General features: G+C 38.4%; 1 protein-coding gene across 5 annotated transcripts in view; it reads left to right on the top strand.

Annotated features, from left to right (window-relative positions):
- NOL4 (nucleolar protein 4) overlaps positions 1-21,554 on the top strand; it is a 190,992-nt gene that overhangs the window by 157,615 nt on the left and 11,823 nt on the right. For all 5 annotated transcript variants that reach the window (XM_035317858.1, XM_035317859.1, XM_035317857.1 and 2 more), the window contains one exon: positions 18,973-19,153. In XM_035317858.1, the coding sequence (XP_035173749.1) occupies positions 18,973-19,153 (181 nt within the window). The remainder of the gene's footprint in view (positions 1-18,972; positions 19,154-21,554) is intronic.

Here is a 21,554-nt window from a genome sequence, read left to right as displayed (position 1 = left end):
TTTGTTTTAAGAGTTTAACCTTTGTCAGTCTCTGCTTCGTCAGAAAAGTTATTTCCATTATGTAGTTTTTATAAAACCTCATCATAAGACAGTATGCAGCAGTATAGGTCTAGGGTACTGTGGTGGTTTTACCTTTCCAGGCAGCTGAGCTCTGACACAACTGCTCTCTTATTTGCCCTTCACAAAGGGAAAGCAGGAGAAAATACAACAGAATGGGCCCAAGAGTTGAGATAAGGACAGGGAGATCACTCAACAATTATCGTCTCAGGCAAAACAGACTCAGCACAGGGAGATTAATAAAATTTATTGACTATTTCTAACAGTTTAGAGCAGTGAGAAAATAAAAGCAAACTAAAACTACCCCCCATCCACCCTCTTCTACATCCTCCCCCCAAAGCAGTGCAGGAGAATGGGCAATGGGGGCTGCTGTCAGTCCCCAGTGCTTCAGCTCCACCACTCTCTGCCCCTGCTCCCCGTGGGGTCCCTCCCACGGGATGCCGTCCTTCCCCAGCTGAGCCTGTGGGGGCTGCCCACAGGCAGAAGCTCTTCACAAACTGCTCCCACACGGCTCCATACCACGGGGTCCATCCCCCAGGAGCAAACTGCTCCAGCACGGGTCCCCACGGGCAGCAGCTCCCCCCAGACCCCCTGCTCCTGCGTGGGCTCCTCTCCACGGGCTGCAGCTCCGGCCCGGGGCCTGCTCCTGCGGGGGCTCTCCATGGGCCGCAGCCTCCTCCAGGCCACATACACCTGCTCCACCGGGGGCTCCTCCACCCATGGGCTGCAGTGTGGAGATCTGCTCCGTGTGGGACCCATGGGCTGCAGGGGGACAGCCTGCTCCACCAGGGGCCTCTCCACAGGCCACAGGGGAACTGCTGCTGCCTGCCTGGAGCACCTCCTGCCCTCCTGCTGCACTGGCCTTGGGGTCTGCAGGGCTGGTTCTCACCCCTCTGTCTCCCAGCTGCTGTTGCACAGCAGCTTTTTTTCCCTTTCTTAAATCCCGGAGGCCCATCCAGTGTAGCTCCCTGGCTCAGCTCTGGCCAGTGGTGTCTCCCGCTGGATCTGGCTCTGCTCTGACATGGGCTTTGCTCACAGATGCCTCCTGTGCAGCACTCTGCTACCAAAACCTTGCCATGTAAACACATTACAGATACTCTGAGGGGAAAAAAAAAAAAAAAAAAAAAAAAAAAAACAGGTGAATAAAATTAATTTAATTTATTTTGGAAAAAAAAAAAAAAAAAAAAAAAAAAAAAAGTGCAGGTGGATTAGCCTTGTTACCATTCTTTCTGAAATTAAAAAGACTAAGGAAAATTCTTCAAGGGAAGATCTAAGAGCAAATAGTAGTTTATGAACATTAATATGTGCGTGTGAGAGCACCTGCTTTTATTTTTTCCTAGGGATGATGAAAAGTTGAAATCCTCCTTTGGAAAAGCAAATAGAACAATACAAAGAAAAAAATGTCTTTACTTTTATGGGACAGAAGTGGTTGGTTTGTGTTTTTGTTTTTATTTTTTTATTACAAGTGCCTTATATTTCATTGTTTTGTCCCTTAGAACTAATTCTTTTCACATGCTGTCATGCTACAAAATTTATGAATGAGCATTTTCCTTCTAACTGAAATAAGGTTTGGGGGATCAAGACAAAATGTGAGCATCTGGGAGAAAGGAGGGAGAATAAATAGCAGAAAGTAGAACAACTGAATCATAGAATATTATGTCTCTAGAAGTGTATGAGCCTTTTTATAGACTTTATAGGTAGATAGCCAGATCATTTAGAAAATAGCTTCATTCAGAGTAGCTTCATTGGTGATTTGTACTAGTTAGGAATCTGGACCCTTAAGAATTTATTATTATATTTGTAGCTAGAATAGTGCTCACATTTGACTGCAAAACCAATGGACTGGGTTCTTTCCTCAAAGGGGAGGGTTCATGTTATTCTAGCCGTTTTGACCTCCATTTCAGTGAATAGAGTCATGGAAAGGTTATCATGGCATGCAAAATTTTTTGGATATCTAAAGGAGTGAGCTACATACAATTCTTCTATCCTTATGCCCTAAGTAATAGGATATGCAATGTATGATTCTTTTATAGTTACGTAGTAAATTACAAGAGAGTTTAAGCTCAGAGGAAAATGAGAGTTATCTTACATATCTCCCATCCTAACAAAGGCATTTTGTAGCAGAAGCTTGTGCTTTTTGAAATAGTAGGCTTTCCACAGAATGCTTGACAGTGATTACTTTATAGAACATACATGATAAGAAAAAAATTACTGCATTTTAATTAAAAAATAAAAAATAAAGAGTATGGTTTCCTTTCATTCCAGATATTAGCTGAAAATAACAAGTCAGACAACTCTATAGGCTATGAAAGGTGATGTCTTCATACCTTTGCTGCACAGAGCAAATGGAATAATACTTTTCTTGTAAATCACACAAGTGGTTTAGTTTGATTTAATTTAACAATTCTTTATCGCTACCTACAAGGCAAATGAGAGGTAATACAATGAGGCTATTAAGCTATTTGTACATCTCCATGTGCACATGGGAAACAATTTCTCTTCCACTGAACAAACCAGTTATATGCAGACTTTAATTCTTCATATCAGATCATATTTGGAGATAGCTGCAATACAACTTTGCAATATTACTTTTTTTATCTTTATCTCTGCTTTCATTATTTCCCTCCCTATGAGGTATCTCAAAAAGTTCCCTCAATATAAACATTATATATATATATATATATATATATATGTTAAAAGATAATTAAAATTAGGATAAGTAAGATTAGGATAAATGTGAGGTGATACTTCTGAGCCCTAAGAAAGCTACCAGTTTAATTATAAAAGGTAAACTCAGTAAAAGAATCTTTGATTATGTGAGCTTTTCAAGTTGATAAGAGCAACTCACTGTGACGCACTATGATGTTATGAAGCAATTCTTTAGAACGTAGCTGATAACATGATAAACATTGAATATGTTTTGAAGAAACTTCTCAGCAAGGTGGCAGCTATGATCCCCCCCAGCTGTGATTTATAGTCAGGCAAATTAAATATCAATAATCTATAATCATCATGGTGGAGCAAAAGATAATACCTAGCCCTCAAGGAAGAGAAAGTATAACAATCCCAGGTTTATACTGAAATGTAAATGAACATAAATTTGCAAATAGGCCTTTTAAACACATTCTTCTCCCCTGTTCTAGTCTGGGGGACAAAAGGAAGGCAAATCTAAACTTTTCAATGCTTTAGTAGCATATGAATAGGGGGTTAAGACTATTGCAGCATTTAGTAATTTTAACAACATTGCTTTTAGCTGTTAGAGGAGTAGGAGTAGGTGGCTATTAGGTTTCTGACAATGCAATTATGGCCTAGACACATATGCTGGGAGCTGACCTGACATTTGCCTCTAGATAGTTGTCATAGCAGCAACCTGAATAGAGCAGCTTGATACAAGTGCCAGTTGCAGACTGGATGCAGGTTCTGTGCTAATACAATACATCTGAATATTTATAAATGCACACTCATACTGGCACTTGGAGATCACAGCTCCTGTGTTTCCTTCCATTTACATCTAATTCCTAAATGTTCATTTTTAAAGAAACTGAGGTTTGTAAGGAGATGTTAATGATCTGCCTCCATACATTTTCTGGTGTTGTTTCTCTGTGCGTAACAAGGGGGTTGACCTAACAAAAGACTCTTCAAGCACAGTTTTATTAACAACAACAAAAAAGCCTGGCTGTTGCAGACCAGGAATAGTTTGTGTCTCTATTAAGAGGGAAGGAAATTATTGGTAGACAAATTGCAGGTAATTGCAAAACTGTTTTGGAAGAAACTAATTAAAAATCTGAATTGCAGAGAGGGCATGGACCTCCATTTCAGGATTACTCTATCTGGTTTTTGGCAGTAAGGGGAAAAAAAAGACCTTTAAACCTTTATATTTGAAGACAGAATTTCTGTTTCAGCTGTGCCACTAATTCACTTTTAAGTTCACTGCTTTTGAATCTTGATGCTGAGCAGTTATTTCCTGTATTACAGTTCAGACAGCAGGAAAGAAGGAAGAAGGATATATATTTGGGTCACTGTGTGTTGTTCTCCTTCCTGATCAATAAATACTGCAGCTCCTAAGAGGAAGGAAGAAACAAATAGTAGGACTCTTAAATGCTCTCTTTATTCTGTTTATGTTGTCTGTTTTCATATCCAGGGCAAATTTGGACAATACTGGTTACAGGAAAGGGAGCTATGCAGAAATGTCTCCTAGTGGAGAGCTGGAGAATGCCCTTTGAGGCAGCACTTCTGTGACAGAAAGCCACAAATTCAGCAAGCATGAGGAAGTGGTCTTGTTTCAGGGAGACAGTCCTTGCCACAGCTCTTCAGTATGCAGGAAGAGCACGTCAGCTATGCATCCTTTTAAGAGGTGGAGGAGGGTACTCTTCCTCTTGGGTTTCATGGAGCCTAATTTGCTCAGGAGGATGGGAAAGAAAAGATGCTTCATCCATGCTGACCACAAATGTCAGCACTGCAAAGGGATGAGGCCACGTCCTTTCTCTGCTGTGTATTTCTGTAAGACCTGAAAAATTCCAACTCAAAGTGATTTTTGCTTCAGAATGGGAGGCTTTTGGAGTCTTAGATAATAGAAAAGAGCAAAGGGAAACAGACAGTTCACTTAATATAAAGCAGCCAAATAGGAACTGGCTTCCTAAAAACTGCACAAGACAAAAGTCACTTTAACTTGCAGAGTTCAATGACTCTTATCATATGAAATCTTTATCAATAATAGTTTTTTTGTGTGTTCAGGCATCTCCTTGCGATTTGGTATTTATTAGGGATTGGACCATTTTCTGGACTTCAATACATATTTTATCTGTATTCAAAATGATCAGTAAGAAGACTGTACTGTCCTTGGATACTCACATGCCGGTCTGCATTTCAGGCCTGGTGCACTTCCATCATTTCCCCACCTAATGATTATTTTACTTCTGAGTTGGTCAATGGTTTGCTTTTGTGGTTGCAAATGATATGCTTTAACCACTGAGGCACAAAATGTTATGCAGGCACCATTTAGCTGCACGTGAATTATTGTCAAGAGATCAAATTATGTACCAGTATTGGGAAACTCGGCTTCCTACCCACAATGCATTGGCCATATTGTCAAGGGGGAGAAAATAAGCAGTATGCATTGTAATTTTAAATTCTGCTGCCTTTCAAGTCAGTGGCAAAATTCCTGATTTCAGCAGTGCTGGATAGGGTTGTGCTATTAGCAGATGCAGCTGGAAGGGACTGCTGAGTATCACAGGGCAACCCCCTCCTGCCACACTCCAGCACAACCTACGTTAAATTTGCTACATGTGTTGGAGAGGAATAATGTGCAAGGCATGCAATTGCAAATAATTTCATGCCTTGGATTTACACTGAGGACTTAAGGTGAGCACGTAATTTTTCACCTCGATACAGAGATCATTAAATTAGAAAAAGCTTTATTTTTCCAGGCTCTTCGTGCTTAGCATATATGGTTGAATTTCAGGCTGCTGACTACAGAGAACATTTTAAACACCCAGAGCTGCTATATGAATTAAAGTTGATGCCAATGTAAGTTTACTGTTTTGGAGGCTGGTAAAGCTGAAGGCTCAGAAATGGAGTGTCATTTTTTTTTTTTTTTTTTTTTTTTTGGACAATGACTTTAAAACAACCTTATCCACTTTTCTACTGCAGGTAGAATGCAAATGAACAGGGACCAAAACAGTTGTCTTCCCTGTGTCTTCTATATTTGTCTCCTGTCAAGGAGGCAGAAGAGGAAAAGCCAGTGGAAATGTAGATGTAAATGTTTCCTCCTTAGACCCAAAGATGCAGGTTTTGGAGTCAGGCCTTTGATTCTTCCCGTTCCTATGCTGAAAGCCAGGAATATAGAGATTTGTAATTATCCCTCCCTTTCACATGACAAGATGACATTAAACGTGAAGCTTTTTCTAGTCTGTCTGATGTTTCTAGGATAGAGATAAATAGTAAAAAAAAAAAAAAAATCTTTTTTTTTTTTTCTTTTTTCTTTTCTTTCCTTTCCCATGTTTAGCTAATGAATTCACTGCACATACCCTCCTGTTTATAGCAGAGGGAGAGGATGTTGTTTCTGGAAGTAAATCCTTGTTATCACACAGAATTTGATCCAGTTTAATGAAATCAGGGCAAACCCAGTGTGCATGTGCAAGCCCTTATTTTTCAAGGGAAGAGTAGTGTGTTTTGATTTTGCTTAATGAATTAGTAGATTTAGAAGTCTTTAAACAATGACAAATTACTCCTAAATTCAAAGCATCAGTTGCACAATAGATTCAGTTGTATGCCTCAGAACGCTGCAATTCTTCACACAAAAAATGTATGTGGAAATGTATGCACAGACTGCTTCTGTTTGGTAGCAGGAACATGTTTGTAATTCAACAACGGGCTTGATGTCCCTAAACTATATTTAGAAACATATTTTTCCAAGGAAAAAAAAAAAAAAAAAAGCTGTGAGAGCAGGAACTGAGTGCATTGCCTGGGAGCAGCACCAGATGCTAAAGAGGCTAGGCACAGGGCAAGGCAGCCAGGCAGGCTGTGGCCAGCAGCCCAGGCATCGTGCCAGATGAATCCTCCCCTGAAATGAGAATATTTGGGGAACAGATTTGTACTGCAGTGCACAAATTTCATGCTTATTACTCATGGTATTTTATATTAAGCTTCAGTTTTACTGTCTCCATTAATGAAGCAAATCAGACAGTGCATTCTCCAAAGACCAAAGTTCATTTCTTTGTTTCTTCCTACTGCTTATGTGCCTGTAGTTTGATGACTGTGGAATCAAAGGCCATACCCCAAAGCATTGTTTTTTATCTACTGAATCTTCTTTTAAAATACAGAACGAAAGTCAAAGGACATGCACCGAGTTCAGCCAAAAATTTAGAGTAGGTCTTCTTCAGTAGCAAAACATTTTCCTACTACGAGATAGTTCGAGACAGGGTGGGGCTTTTTTGTTTGTTTGTTTGCTTGTTTCTTTTTGTTTTGGTAATGATGTTTTTGTTGTTGTTGTTTTTTAAGATACCTTTGATTTTTCAAATATATTTTCTATTTTTGTTGTTGTTGTTGTTTAGCTGTAAAAGTCAAGATGTACCTGAGGCAGTGTTTAAAAACAGGCATCATGCATTCAATTAATAGAAAGAATTTTGATTTTCGAAAACATATGGTACAGGTTTTAAGGAAGATTTAAAATGGAGTAGTTACCAATCAAATGTGCCAACCACAGGGCACAGCACTTCAAAATATCTGAGCCTACTGTTGAAAACAAGAACCAGTCATTAAATGCATGCTGGAAAGCAATTGTTCACTCTCTATTTTAAGACCAAAAAAAAAAAAATGTTCTTGTAAGACAACTATCTGTAACTTCCACTAGAATTTATCTGTGGAAGAGACACCATACTGTAAATATGGCGATAGGCTGGAATCTCCTGGGCTTTTTTTTATTATTATTATTTTTTCTTTTTTTTTTTGGTTGTTGGTGGTAGTGGTTTTGTTTGTTTTTCTTTTCAAGGCAGAACACAGAGATATTTTTAATTAGGTGAAACTGAGGAACTTAATTCAATGTTGACTTCAAGCTCTTCATGTCTAGGCTATCATCTTTTGTTTCTAAATGAAGAAGAATTTCATTTAGGATTTAATAAAAAGTGCTTTGGTCCATTCCCCCTGTCACAAAGACTAATATATGTAATATTAAAAGAAAGTGTAGGGCAGAAGAGAAATAGGACAAAGCTCTAAAAGTCCAAATCATACTCCATAATTTTCCAATAAAACTTTTTTTGAGAAGTTGCATTTCCATACCGTAGAGCTAGCAGGTGTATGGAAAGCTGTTTTGTGTCAAGAAAATATGCTGTCGGTGGTGGGAGTGATATCAGTTGTAATGCACCAGACAAGGAGACCTATAGTGGGAGGTTTAATTATGTTGACCGTGATGATATTGTAGTAATAAATCTGCAAAGCTGGCACTAGCATTGCTCCACTACTCCCACACACTTTCCCCTGCATGCTCCCTCAACATTTGATTCACGAGTTTTAAAATTTTCTCTGTTGGTGCTCTGATGCCACAGTCCTCCTGCACCCAGTGAAGTGATGTTCACCTACCCTGGCTGAACATGTTGCCCATCATAATCACCATAAAATGGCATGGTAGCAAGAGGGAATGGAAAAGTCTCTTATTACAGGAGAGTGTCACTGAGGTAATTTCTTGAGGACAACACACAGAAGTATGAAAAACACAGGAAAAAAATCTTGATTGTGATCATAAAAGTGGAGTTGCCTGAGGCATGGCAAGGCTTGTTCTGAATGAGAAGAGTTTGCTGCAAAGGAGGGATTTCTCTCAGTTTGCATCCTTCTGGGTCAACAGCAAGTACCGCTACATCTTTGTCATCATGCATCAGTTTCAGAAGTACATTGATTCATTCAACGCCATTACCTGCAGGCAAAACTGCTCATGGGATAGCAAAAGATAACATTGTTTTCATGTGGTTTATGTTGTTTCTGTTTGGAAGAAAGGTCAGGTATTACAGCTTCTGTGTTTGTACTGCTTGTCAATGAGAATAAGCAAAAATGATCCGTAGCCATTTTCTTCAAGGTGCTAGCTGCTGCAAAGAAGTTGGCTTTGAAAGGACTCTAAGAGACACACAGACACATAGATATATTTATATTTATTTTTATTTTATTTTTTTCCCATGGTCAGAAACCTGTGCTTCATTTCCACTGAAGTTCTACCTGTATTTTCTTCGGACTTTCAGTTAATCTCATTTTAGTAGGGGCATCCTAGACCATGGTGCTTCACATTTGGGATCAGATGCTTACCAAATGAGGTCTCTCAGCAAGCCCTGATCCCTTCCTCCCTTGGTCCCATGTTTTGAGCTATCTTAGGATGCAAGATTAAGGGAGATGGCCAAGAAAGGCAAATTTCATATTATTTCTAATCATATCCTCTGTGGCAGACTGAAGGACTTGGTGATGGAGTCTCCTACAGAAAACTGCTTTTACTTTACAGCAAAATGTTGGCTGAGAATTGATGCGGAGATTTAAATAAAGGACATGGTGATTCTCAAGGTCAACAGCTAAAACAAAACCTAAATTGGTAATTTATCATAATGCCTAAGGCAAGATCCATGCTGTGCCGTTCTTCAGGTCAGAGTAAAAATCTGCCTGTTTCTGCCTATCCTAAGAGAAGAAAAAGATCTGTGAGACCTGGCCCCTATCAAATCTCTTATCTATGCTGGTAAAATGAGGATAGAGCAAAAGCCCCACATGCCTCCACTTCTCTCATCTTCTTCCACAAAGCAGAAAATTGTAGTTCTGAGAGCTCTCCTGCTCTTTGCATGGTACCTTTGTCTGAACTGAAGCAAATGGGACTTCCTCCATGATAAATGTCATATGTATTTTGTGAAATATACCACGACCATAGAGGAGTCCTGCCAAAACTCAAAGGCATTAGTACAGTTTACATGATCAAGCTGAGTCTAGTTCCACCTGTTAAGATGCCTATAAATGTTAGTAATCTGGTGCCGGCCACCACTGGACACATTATTAAAAATTACACTGAGGAAATCATTGCTGTGCATGCACTGCAGTGCCATATGCAGTCTTGCACTATGCCCCTGTTTTATGTTTTTTAATCTATTTATTAATTATTTATTATTATATTTTTTAATCTATTTTTCATAGATTAAAAAACTCTAGACAAATAAAAGCATGGCCGTGTCCAAGTTTCAAATTTCTCTCTTTAATACATCAGAAAATACTCAAATATCTTATGAAGAAATGTAACTGCAGCCTAAGACAAGAACATCAGGGGCAGTAGAGAAAGTAAACTTGCAGTGTGCTTTCCAGGGGAAAGCATATGGAAAAATCAGCTACCAAGATCTTCACTCAAGAACAGTGAGTTTATCTCAAGCACCACAGAAGAAGGTAAAAGCTATTCTCATTTTTAACAGGGAGAGACCTGTCCCTTTAGAAGAATCCAGTTTCTCTTTCCCCAGTGACTTTGCATCACAGTTATCTAAACTATAACAGTAGCTTGTCCGTGCTTCCACACTCAACCAGCAGCACAGGTGACCTCTGAAAGCTCACGTTGCTCTTCTGCTATCACAGTGGAAAATGAACTGGCTAAAGCTGACAGGCCATGAAAAATGATCCCTCTGCTTTGCTATCACTCCAACAAAAGTGATTCTCTGATGATTCCTTGCAACAGTCTGAGCACCTCTTCCAAAAGTTTTCTTTCTGCAGGTGAAGTGGCAGTGGTGGAAAAGACAGACTCAAATGCTTCTGTGTGAAAACACTAACCTGTTATTTCAGGTTAACATACCAATTCCAGTCTACAAATAATGTGTCATTCCGTCAGAAATACAGAGACTAAGGTTCACTTTTTCCACACAATAGCACCTTTTTATTTTGATCTTCTTTTTCCTTGTCAGTCTCGTGCTTTCATGTCTTGTCAAACACTGTCTTGTGTCAGTTTTGATGCCTGGTGACAGCACTGATGCTGGCAGTTCATTCCAGTGTTAATAACCTAAAAGCAAAAGGAACCTCCTGCCCTTCTAATCTGCAACTGTAGCATGGTGCTTTGCTTTCTTTGCATTATAGCCTGTGTCAGGGGGACAGTTTGGAAATCCTTGAACTTTTGTCAGCTCACTCAGCATTTTGATAGATGCTTTTCAAGTTCCTGCATGACTCCATTCCTATTACAAGGAGTTTAGGTGCATAACCAGGCTCTGTATTACAGCTGATTTAGCTTAAGTAAAGCAATCCAATATTTCCTTGCTATCTGAAAAACAAACAAACAACCAAAAAACAACAACAACAACAACAAAAACTATATCATTTTTGTCTCTAAAACATGGAAAACCATTTTGATACCAGACTTCATAGCAAAATCATTAGTAACACTTCTGGCAGTAGTGTTTGATATCCTTGCATCTGCTTGCTAGCAGCACTTTTTCATATGATGTTATTTCTGTGCCAGAATATTTCCTAATAACAAGACTTTTCATGAGTTTTTTACATACTCATCTTAAGTATGTAAAAGTGAAGAAAATGAGTGCTCAGTGAGAATGGTCAGGAAAAATACAGTGTAGATTTGAATACGGAGGATGGAAATAGAAATATGTTCCTTTCAAGAGAAGAAATAGGGTGTATGCATGAGAACAGCATTTAGAGTCCTCTGGATTTCACTGGTAAGTCCACTCCTGAATCGTCAAAACACTTCCCAGTGTAAAGAATATCTGGCATGAGTCCTGTGAGATTATTTGGACTTGTTTTTGTGTTTGATTTTAGCCATAAATTTATTCTCACTACTTCTGGGGAAAAACCCAGGAGTCTCTCTCCTGGCTGTGCTTAGACCTCATCCATAATTCTATTGCTTTATCCTCTGACAAAGATCTGGAATGTCTTTTATGAAGGACAACCAGATTTAAAGTGGAAAGAATCTGTCCAGAGGCGCAATTATTTTTTGAATCTATTTGTCATGATGATTTTGGACAACAGGTTATAGGACTCTCAGTGGATGCATCATTTTAAAGAATACCGTGACCAGTCTGAAAGGTGGAGAAATACTCAGCATAAGCATCTGCCTTGGAAAGTCATCAGAGAATAATTTTGCCCCTCTGATAAAACACATGTATGGTGTGTTTTAAATGTTTTCCTAAACAGACTATAAAGATTCTGGCAATTCAATTTTCAGGTTTCAGCTGTAGGTCTGTTACGGTAAGTTGAAATCTCAGGTAGATGTTAATTTTGGATTAATAATACCTAAATATGTGGACTGGAAATTTTGTAAGACTTTATTCAAAATAGTTTTGAGGTATGCAACAAAGTAAACAAGTCACATGAATTAACTTTTCTTCACACAAATCAATTGGGATGCCTGTGGACAGAAACCTGTACCAACAATTTTCTCATTGTAAATTCTGAAACTGTGCTGTCTTCAACTGAACATTTGGCTTTTTCTTGTTGTGCTCTAAGAGAAATAAGGATTTCTGGGAATGGTAATATCTTTTAATAGATCATCTTTTGGGCATAGTTGTTCTTCTCCTGGTCTAGGAAAAGGTGTTACTTATTTCTACAAGCTGTACTTTGGCTCCATGCTTAGATCACAGCTGTAAAAGCATCTCCTACATGTTAATATATATATATGTATGTATGTATGTATGTTGTTGTTCTTTTAAAGGACTATAAATATTCAGTACTTTAAATATGAATGGCCAATGAAAAGGACTACCATGAAGCTTCATTTGGATTTTAAACTCAGTGAACTGTGTGTGTCTTAAATTTTGTTTAGGGATCCCTAATCTTGCGAAGATTTTATTTAGTGGACAGTAATCCCAACACAAACTTTAACAACTTGGGGCGGGGAGATTGTGCAGTGGAAACCAAAACTAAAAGAAACATTCACATCCATCATTTTGGAAATGCTATTTCCATCATTGCTAAGCACAGTGAGTCAACAGCCTTATTGCCACGTTAAAGGAAAATTTACTCTACTGTGATATGCCAAAATGTTATTTAGGTGTCTGGGCTTCCAGGATATTGGTTATAAAATTAAAAGGTGTGTCAAAGACTAGAGAATTAATTAAATGCATTTAAAGCTAATAAAAGGGGCGGTGTTCAGTCAGAACAATGTATGTCATCAAAGCAGTTGGTAGTATCACCATCTATTAAGATTACCTGACACTTTCCATTATAGTAGCAGGTATGCAGTTTGGTAATAACTCCATGACCTTCAGCCCCCAGGGGTTACTTTTACTGTTCTGTATGTGTCTCATCTATTGAACTCTTTCAGAGAAAACTTCATCCATTTTCAAGAATGAGGAAAAATTTGTCCTTTAAGGGCAATTTGATTCTTAAATGTTTACCATTTACTGAAAAGGCTCTCTCTGTTTGGTCTTGACACTACAGAGGATTAGGAGACTGAAATGAGTCCCAGGAAGGAGGGAAAATCTCAGATGGGACCATCGGTGAATGTGACACTGATGAAATACAAACTAGGAAATGAAAGGACTTGAGTACCTGAGACTACTCAGGTATCAGGGAGCAAGAGACTTGTTTGAAAAGGTGTGATTAGGGTTTAATATAATAAGAAGACTAAAACTGAGATGGAGGGTAGAAAATGAAACTGGAGAAGCAAGGAGGATGGGATGAGGAGTCGGGCATTTTGAAGACACAGTATGAAACAAGTTTGAAAAGACAGCGTATAAGCTATATGTTATCATGTTGTGAGAAGGGGAAACAGGTGCTGTTTCTGGGTCTCCATGAAGGGGCCACCCTCTTGACCCTGCATGGGAATCCCATGGCTTACCTTCCTTCAAACGCCCTGCTCCATGCAGATGAATGTTCATGGCCTGGCAGCTGCTGAGGCATGCAGAAATCTCCCAGCCCCACAGCTCCTGCAGATTCAGCAGGGTGTCCCCATGATTAAACTTCGGAGTTTCTTCACATTATTAAAAAAAATAAATAAGTTACACAAAGAGAAGCACTTTACATTGATATGGTTGCAGAACTCATGCATTTCCATGTTAGGTAATGCTAGCTTAAGGTTGCCATTGTTCCCAGAATCTCACCATCTGAAAAACAGTGATAAAAGTCCCATCTAACAAGAGTATTGTGAGAATTAATTAGGTATGCTTTGAAAAGTGCTACACAGTTTTATCACGTATTTCTGTTTATTTCACTTTTGAATCAAAAATCACAGAAATAAATTGGTGTGGCCCAAATGGGAAAAAATATATGAAGCATTATCTTCTTTCTTCTAAAGCCACACTACAAGCTACTGAGGCTGAAAAAAAATTAAAGCACATGAAAGCATGTTTTGTTTTTTTATTATTATTATTATTATTCATGTGAATAAATTGATTTTCCTATGCTGAAAAAATGGAGGACTGTATGCAAATACAGGGTCCCTGGCTTGCCTATCTGTTTGAAGAATAATCTGCATTTGAGTTTTTCTATCCTCAAAGTTGTCTTGTAAGAGTAGTATTTATTGAGAAGAACAAAAAGCAATCCACGTTAGGCATTTTAGCATATTCAGAAAGGAAATGTCAGGCAACATGAGGCAAAAATGTGTTTCCTTGTATCTCTCTCTTCTAACTGAGTGGGGAAAGAATCACCTTGACATAGGGCGGTTAAAAGCTGGTATTCTGAGAGTTGTTAATCTATTGATCTGGTAGACAGTGCACTTCATGAAAGCAGTAAGTCAAATGCATGTTACCATCTCTGCCACGTTTGGAACATTATCATTTATATTATTGAAGTTCTGTTATTTTTGGTCATCCAGCATTGTCCATGTGATTATGTGCTTATTGATAACGGTGGAGCAAGAGCCAAGGCAACAGCAATGTTTGTTCTTGATGGAAGTGCACAGAATTTCTGATGTTTCTGTATTTATGGGATCAAAATTCTGAGTAGCATTGATTTGCCAGGGCTTTTTATTTTAACAAGATATTACTTTATTATTTTGTTGGTGGTGAGGGAGACAGGGAACAAAAAAAGGAGCTTTGGCATTGTTAGAGTTGATTCCACAATGAACAGATTTCTTGAAAAGAAATGTCTATACTGTACCTCCTTTTGCATGGAGAGTGGGAGGCTGGGCTGCTGCCAGTGAGCCTTGCTCTTTGTAGCACAGATGTGGTGTTCTGCACTAGCATCTGCATTGCTGTGGAGGATATTCTCCTTTAAACTATTCCTTCGCTGCTCAGAATACGTCAGAGTAGGGCTTCCTTGGTATACAGGTTTTGTAAGAGTTCATGAAATAGTTTCTGATTATATACTGTCTTTAGAAGGTTTTTTAATATCTACCATGATAAACAAATGAATAAATAAATAAATGCATCTATTTTCTCTTTTAAGGGGAAAACAAAAAAAAAAACCAAACAAAACAACAACAAAAAACTGTGTTCTCCTGGTACAGACTTGGGCATAAAAGTAAAATGTAGATATCACTGATATATACCAAGTTGTAGATCACAGTATGTACTTCATGCTGCCACTTTTTCAAGTGAACAGATAACTTTGCATTTTAGCATGCTTTGGTAGCTAAAAGGTATCTTTGCATTTCTGTGATTTCCATCATTTTCCAGATGATATGCTCAAGACCTAAATTACCTCTCCTCCAAAATAAAGTCAGAAGAGAAATATTATTAGAAGGATGACTTATTTCAATTGCCATATACAAAATGAAGATGGTATAAGTCAAATTCTAGATGGACAAATGTTTTATCTGCTTCTTGTTCATACTCCTTATTAAAGGTAAATTATAAACAGTTTTAAAAAGGTTAGTTAACACTTGGAAGGTTTTAAAAAATTGTTATGAATTGCAACAATATGTGTTCCAGATAAGTTAAACATATTAATAAAAAGGTTAGTTAATTGTTGCTGATTATTATGGAATTAAAATGTTTTTTAAAAATTAATTTTAAAATCAATTATTAAGCCTTTCTAATACAAATGTAAGGGGAAAGCATTTGTCAAAAGAAAGTGCTGAACAAGTAACACACAATGATTGAAAAATCTCAGTTCTGGAACAACACTCTTTAATTTCTACAACAGTTTAAAAGCAAAGACAATTAAGATGAAAAGAAAGAAGAGCTTTAATCTATGCAGAATAAATCTTGGGTATACAAAAATGAACATGACATTCATGTTCTTCTTCCCCAAGAGAAAGAGAGCTTGGCTTCTTTATCCTCAGCATGGCTGCAAGGAGAAAGTACAAACTTTTGCCTTTTAAGTACAAAAGATTCTTGAAAAATGTCTAAATCCCAGAGGAGTGTATGAGAGGTGACAACCACCCCCCCTGTTACCAGGCTAATGGTTCAACATCCTGCTGGTAGGGCTAACACCTGAGCCTGCTCAGAAGAAGGTCATCCAAAATCCTACCCTGCTTCTATATTTATACATCCTGAAGCACTGAGATAAGCACTTAGGAAAGGTCCAAATTTCAGGTCTGAAATGTATGGTGCCCTATTCATCATTTGAGTACAGCTGATTGGCATGCTCTTAAAAATATATGCAATGTTTACAGGAAGGCATCTTTTGTAATTGGGCAGGAGATCAGAGCTCATACACAGAACCAAGAGCCCCATGCTCAGCATCCACCTCAACCCATTTCATGCCCCTAGGGAGCTCCTTCCCCAGCATTACAACCCAAGCCCCACCACAGGGCATGCCACGGTGTTTCACAGGGCTGTGACTGGTTTGATACAAAGTCCTGGACTCCCAGTCTCAGAGCAGCTTGTGAATTTTGTGCTAGGGAGATGCTGAATGAGAAGTATTGACAGGGAAGGGAGCAGGGTTGGAAGGGTCCCTGGGCAGGACATCTCTGCAAGGGAACTGTTTGCTAACTCTCTGCCCATGAATTGTGCATTTCTTTGCACTCAGCGAGTGGCACAGCTTCAGCTACGACTCTCACCACAATTTTGCTTTTAGCCTGGTTGCTAGGAGATGGCAGCATTGAGTTCAGGTCCCAGCCTCGCCACAGATAGCAAAGACCTTGCACCCCAAATCTGACTCCTCTTCACTGTGTCTTGCAACAAGAAGCAGTTCTCCTCAGTTCTCCTACCTCAGCCATGTGCTCCAGCAGCCAGGCTGGTGGTACACATCAATGTGCTGCATCCTTGCTGTGCCCTCTGGCCCAACTCTGCTGTGCTCAGCTATAAGCTCAGTGCACCAGCTCTGCAATAAACTCACTGCTGTGTTTTCACTTGAATGGCTAGAGGGACTCTGGAGCCCAGCAAATCTGTGGCTCCCAGAAAGCTGGATAAGGAAACAGAGCCTGAGATACTCTGCTGAGCCATGGACTGGCAATACATGGCTGTACAGTAATTCTTCTAGAGACATCAGTAAATTTATTGCTAAAGATGGGTCAGATGGTCTACGTGCAGTTTGGTGTTTTGGCAGCTTCTCGAAGTTAGTCCTCTTTGCGTTGTACCCTTTGAACACAGTCCAGTCCTAGATAAATTTGGTGAAAATCCCTTGCTGATCTTTGTGATAATAAAATGATGCCCCAACTGAGTCTACAGCATGAAATATCATCTAGTTTTAGAAATAAGGATAGAAGCCTTGAGAGCGTTAAGGATTTGGATGATGATTTAAGCTTTGTTTCGAAGTCAGAACTTTACTGTATAGCTTATAAATATTTTTTTCATAGAAAATAATACTTTTACTTTTATAATGACATTTGGAGATTAAAAGTAAATGATGTTAAAGTTGAATTCCTGGCTAAATAAATAAATACATGAATGAATAAGAAAGTAAGTAAGTAAATAAATAAATAAATAAATGAAAGCATTGCAATTTTGGCTCTTTGTTTAAGTCTATTATTGTTTAAGAAAATACATAGGAGACCAGTTTCACCAGCTCTCTTAAAAATGCAGAGCTTAGCCTCTGCTCATATTAGTGCTCAACAGACCCCATTCTGATTGTTTATGGAATTAATTATCTGATGGTTCAGTATTCTGTATTAAATATTAAAAGTTTCTGTTAATAATATATGTTCCATTTCATGAGTCATCTTAGTTGAGCCCAAGTCTTTTTAGCCAATAAAAGAGACAGGGATATCTTCATCTCAGACAAGTTGGTGGCATCTTATTTGAGAGATGGGACTCACTAATGCTGATGGGAAAACTACTTCACAAGCACATTTAATTTGACACATAATTTGACACAGTCCTTTTTAGTAACTTTGGTATACTTAGCAACAATAAAGAGATGGTACAGAATCTTACAAAAAAAGGTAGATAATACTAACAGATCATTGCTCAGTTGACTACTCTGAAAATGTCTTCAAAAAATCTTACCCGTGTTTTATAAATACTGATAGTCCATACAACCATTTTATTTGAAACTACTGACATATATTTTCATCACATAATAGAGTCATGCCTATTAAAAAAAAAAAAAAAAGTTTTCAAGTTAAAAAGAAACAAAGAAGTTCAAATACAATTGCAAGCTAAATCAGACATTCTGACACTCAAATCCCTCAGTGGGCTGAGTAGTCATGCACTGATTGTTTTCCTTGTTTCCAACTACTAAAACACAGTTAATTTTTTTTAATGTCTTTTTTTTTTTTTTTTTTTTTTTCCCACCTGTGTCATAATTAAAGTTACTACTGGGGCATTCTGTGATCATGAGTGGAGGTGTGGTGCTCTCAGAAGTAGATGCAGCAAGCATGGAGAAATATATACTTTCTTCTGAAATGTGATTTCCTCTGGGGGAAAGTTGCAGAGCCATTGTGCTAAATCCTGTTTGATATTATGCGATCATCTAATAGGTAAATAGGGAACACAAGAGGAACTCATGTTGTACAAACAGTCACTGCTTATACATGGGGCTACAAATACTTTCAAACCATGTTTGTAGAGGTATCTTTACCACTTATGTGGCAAGTACCATCCTTATGTGGATGGTCGCTCATTCAGCCTTCTGCAAACATAGGAAATGTGGTTGTATTCTGTTCCTCTATTCCTTCTGTCCCTTTTGAGGCTGATACATCAAGAAAAGGAGTTGGTGCATTCTGTATTGGTTTATTTTATTGAGAAAGAGGTGGTTCTTTGACTCAGAAGAGTCACACCTGTAGTCAGAAAACAATGGCTTCTTTTTATCCTTTTCCATGCTATATCTGCACAGAGTTGGATTTTGCAGGCGACTGTGAGCTATTCAGGATGAGAGGATGCCTCTTCCCCTTTGAGAAACAGTATTATTGGCTAGTGGAGCAATTAAAAAAAAAAAAAAAAAGTCTCAGTTTTGCAGGAAACATCTTTTCTTGCTTTTTTACATTGTATTTGTTCAGCTGATATTCTATGAGAGACATGTATGTGCTTGATTGACGTGTGTTAAAATTTTGTGAAAGCAACGGATGGGAAGTCTTAACAATGGAAAAGACCCTCTCATGCAAGACAAAATGTAATAATAATTCAAAACCTTTCATTGTTTTTGCAGGATGAGGCTGCTCCAGCTGACAAACAGTACAAACAGGAGCCAGCCCAGGTCACTTACTCAACATCAGCTGTTTCCAGCACACAGGAGGTGTTGTACATCAATGGAAATGGGACCTACAGTTACCATAGTTACAGAGGGCTCGGAGGTGGGCTGCTAAATCTCAACGATGCTTCTAGCAGTGGTGAGTTTCCTTCCTTACAAAATATGCCTGTGTGTATATGTGCTCATGTGTACATTTCCCCTGCTGTACAGAAAGCTAGTCTGAGGGGTTCGATATCCATGAGCTATTAGCAGATAATGAGCAGGGACACAATCCAGCAAACAGCGACTGTTGAGCAAAATGCTTGTTCACTGCATGCTAGTCTCATTTCAGGTTCAAGGGACTAATTCACAATAGGGTGAGACTGAACCTGAAGTCCCTAACAAAGCAGAGTTAAAAAAACTCTGGGTTAGATCTTCAGCAGATTTGCATGACTTTATGGGGACGTCCCCTGTTGTTATTGTCCTCTCCTATACTGATCACAAAAGGAGGCCATTAGTATCTTTTTGACTGGAGTTTGAAAACACTGAGCTCCATATTTTGTGAAGGAAATGAATTGGCCTGGATTTCTCATGTGATCTCTCTGGGCGCTTTAATTTACTCCAGATAAGGATCTGGAATGACAAGTGTTAAATGAGAAATCAGCACATCTATTTATACCCTATGCTAAAAAGTAATTACGTGCAAGTTAAAGTAAAATAAAAGTAAATATGGTGCAAGTAATTATGTGTCACCATGAGGTCATATGCCCATCTGAAAAAATAAAACAAAACAAAACAAAAACAACAAAAATAAATAAACAACTCATAAACAGTCAGAATCATTTGTTTAAATAATATTCCTTTCCTACATTAGCAAACAAACAAATGTATGTGAAGTGTATCATTTGTTTGTAATGGTCCTCCTTACTGATTTCATACAAATTCAGAGCAAAGGAAATGGTTTACTCCTTCTGATAAGAAGAGTATTGTCTGTCTGTCAGAGAAAAGTGATTACTCTGGAAGAATGAGGACCTCTTGCCTCCAAGAACAGTATTTAAAAAAATGTCTCAGAGGACAGAGAAATCCCTGGGTTGTTGTCCTGGCTGATTCCTCACTGGTTGAGGAGTGTGATGCTTCAGATACATGGACTGACTTTGGCAAAACAATAATTGTTAAGCTACAGCCTCAATTTTCAACATGCTAAGCAATTTTCAGAATGTTACCAGGGCTGCAGCCTGCAAAGCGTTAGTGGTGTATGGTGTACTGGTGACCTTCACCTCTATGAATGACTTACATAAAATGTTCTATATGACTAAAAAAAAAGATAATATTTTAGTTTTCAAAATTCTTTGACTTAAAGAGATTATCACAATTGTTTCCACATGCATGAAAATCACATCTGAGATATTGAATGTGATCTCTGATCAAATGTTTTTATAAGAGTAAGACAGCCATGGAAATTTGTTTTCCTGGGAAAATGTACAAGAACTTTCAAATTGCCTTCTACACTGTAGTCAGAGAATGTCCTAATCAGTTCCTGATGAACACAGTTGGTATTTGCTCTTTCATCCAAGTAAGAGCAGAATTAAGCTTCCCATATGACTTGTTTGTCAGCAGAACCCATCAGAATTGCCCTATTTTACATAATCCTAAATTGTGAAGGAATCACAACTGTTTTGTATCCTTGTTCTTCCCTTCAAACCTTTTATACAGGACACATTTTCATAACTCCTGCTTTTCCATGGATTGTAGGATTTAGACAAAAGTATTTTATGTCACTTCAATTTTTGAAAATGAGGTACAAATTTGACATCACAAATTAGTTTTGCTTTCTGATTAGAAGCAACATTTTCTTCATATCTTTAATGCAGAGGACTCTAGTGCTTTTGTCATGATTCAAGTTCAAGATGGGTTTTGTAGGACAAACGGTGATTATCCCAGAACTACCAGATGATGTACAACTAATGCAGCCAGGTAACTGCAGTGCACTGTATTCCTCTGCATAGCACTGCTGGGGTGAAGGGACCAGAGGACGCTGATGGTTTGTATACTGATGTATGCCAAAACATTTTACTTTTTTTATTATTATTTTTTACTTTGGGAGACTAGTAAACCACTGTGCTTCTTCCACGTGGTTATGCATTGTTGAAGCATTGTGCAAAAGTGTCAGTCTTCTCCATAGGGATCCCATAGGATCCAAAGCACATGAGATGCACAAACCAAAAGTCTACATGCTAGCATTTGGAAACCAGTTGGTGATGCTAACAATCTATCTGGCCACTGATTTGTGACCCACCTGCCATTTCACAAAGTTCCTTATGGAAGTTGTGGAATGGGAAGCCCATCAATTTCTTAGTTTCATTGACACAAAAGCAACGAGTAGCTAAACTGATTATTTCAGGGCTATTGAGTGTAAAGCACTCTGGTTTCCCTATTGGACAAATGAGAGGATTTGGGGGCCAGTTCCTAGGGATTTGACCTGACATTTGATCTGACATGCCCCCTGTTTGTTTTTTTCATTTGTGGATGGAGTTGCAGTTGACAGGAGTAACAACTTCCCT

Source organism: Oxyura jamaicensis, chromosome 2 (assembly GCF_011077185.1).
Source record: "Oxyura jamaicensis isolate SHBP4307 breed ruddy duck chromosome 2, BPBGC_Ojam_1.0, whole genome shotgun sequence".
NCBI classification, from domain to species: domain Eukaryota; kingdom Metazoa; phylum Chordata; class Aves; order Anseriformes; family Anatidae; genus Oxyura; species Oxyura jamaicensis.
The sequence above is the reverse complement of the archived record's forward strand: the minus strand, read 5'-3'. Positions and strand labels throughout refer to the sequence as shown.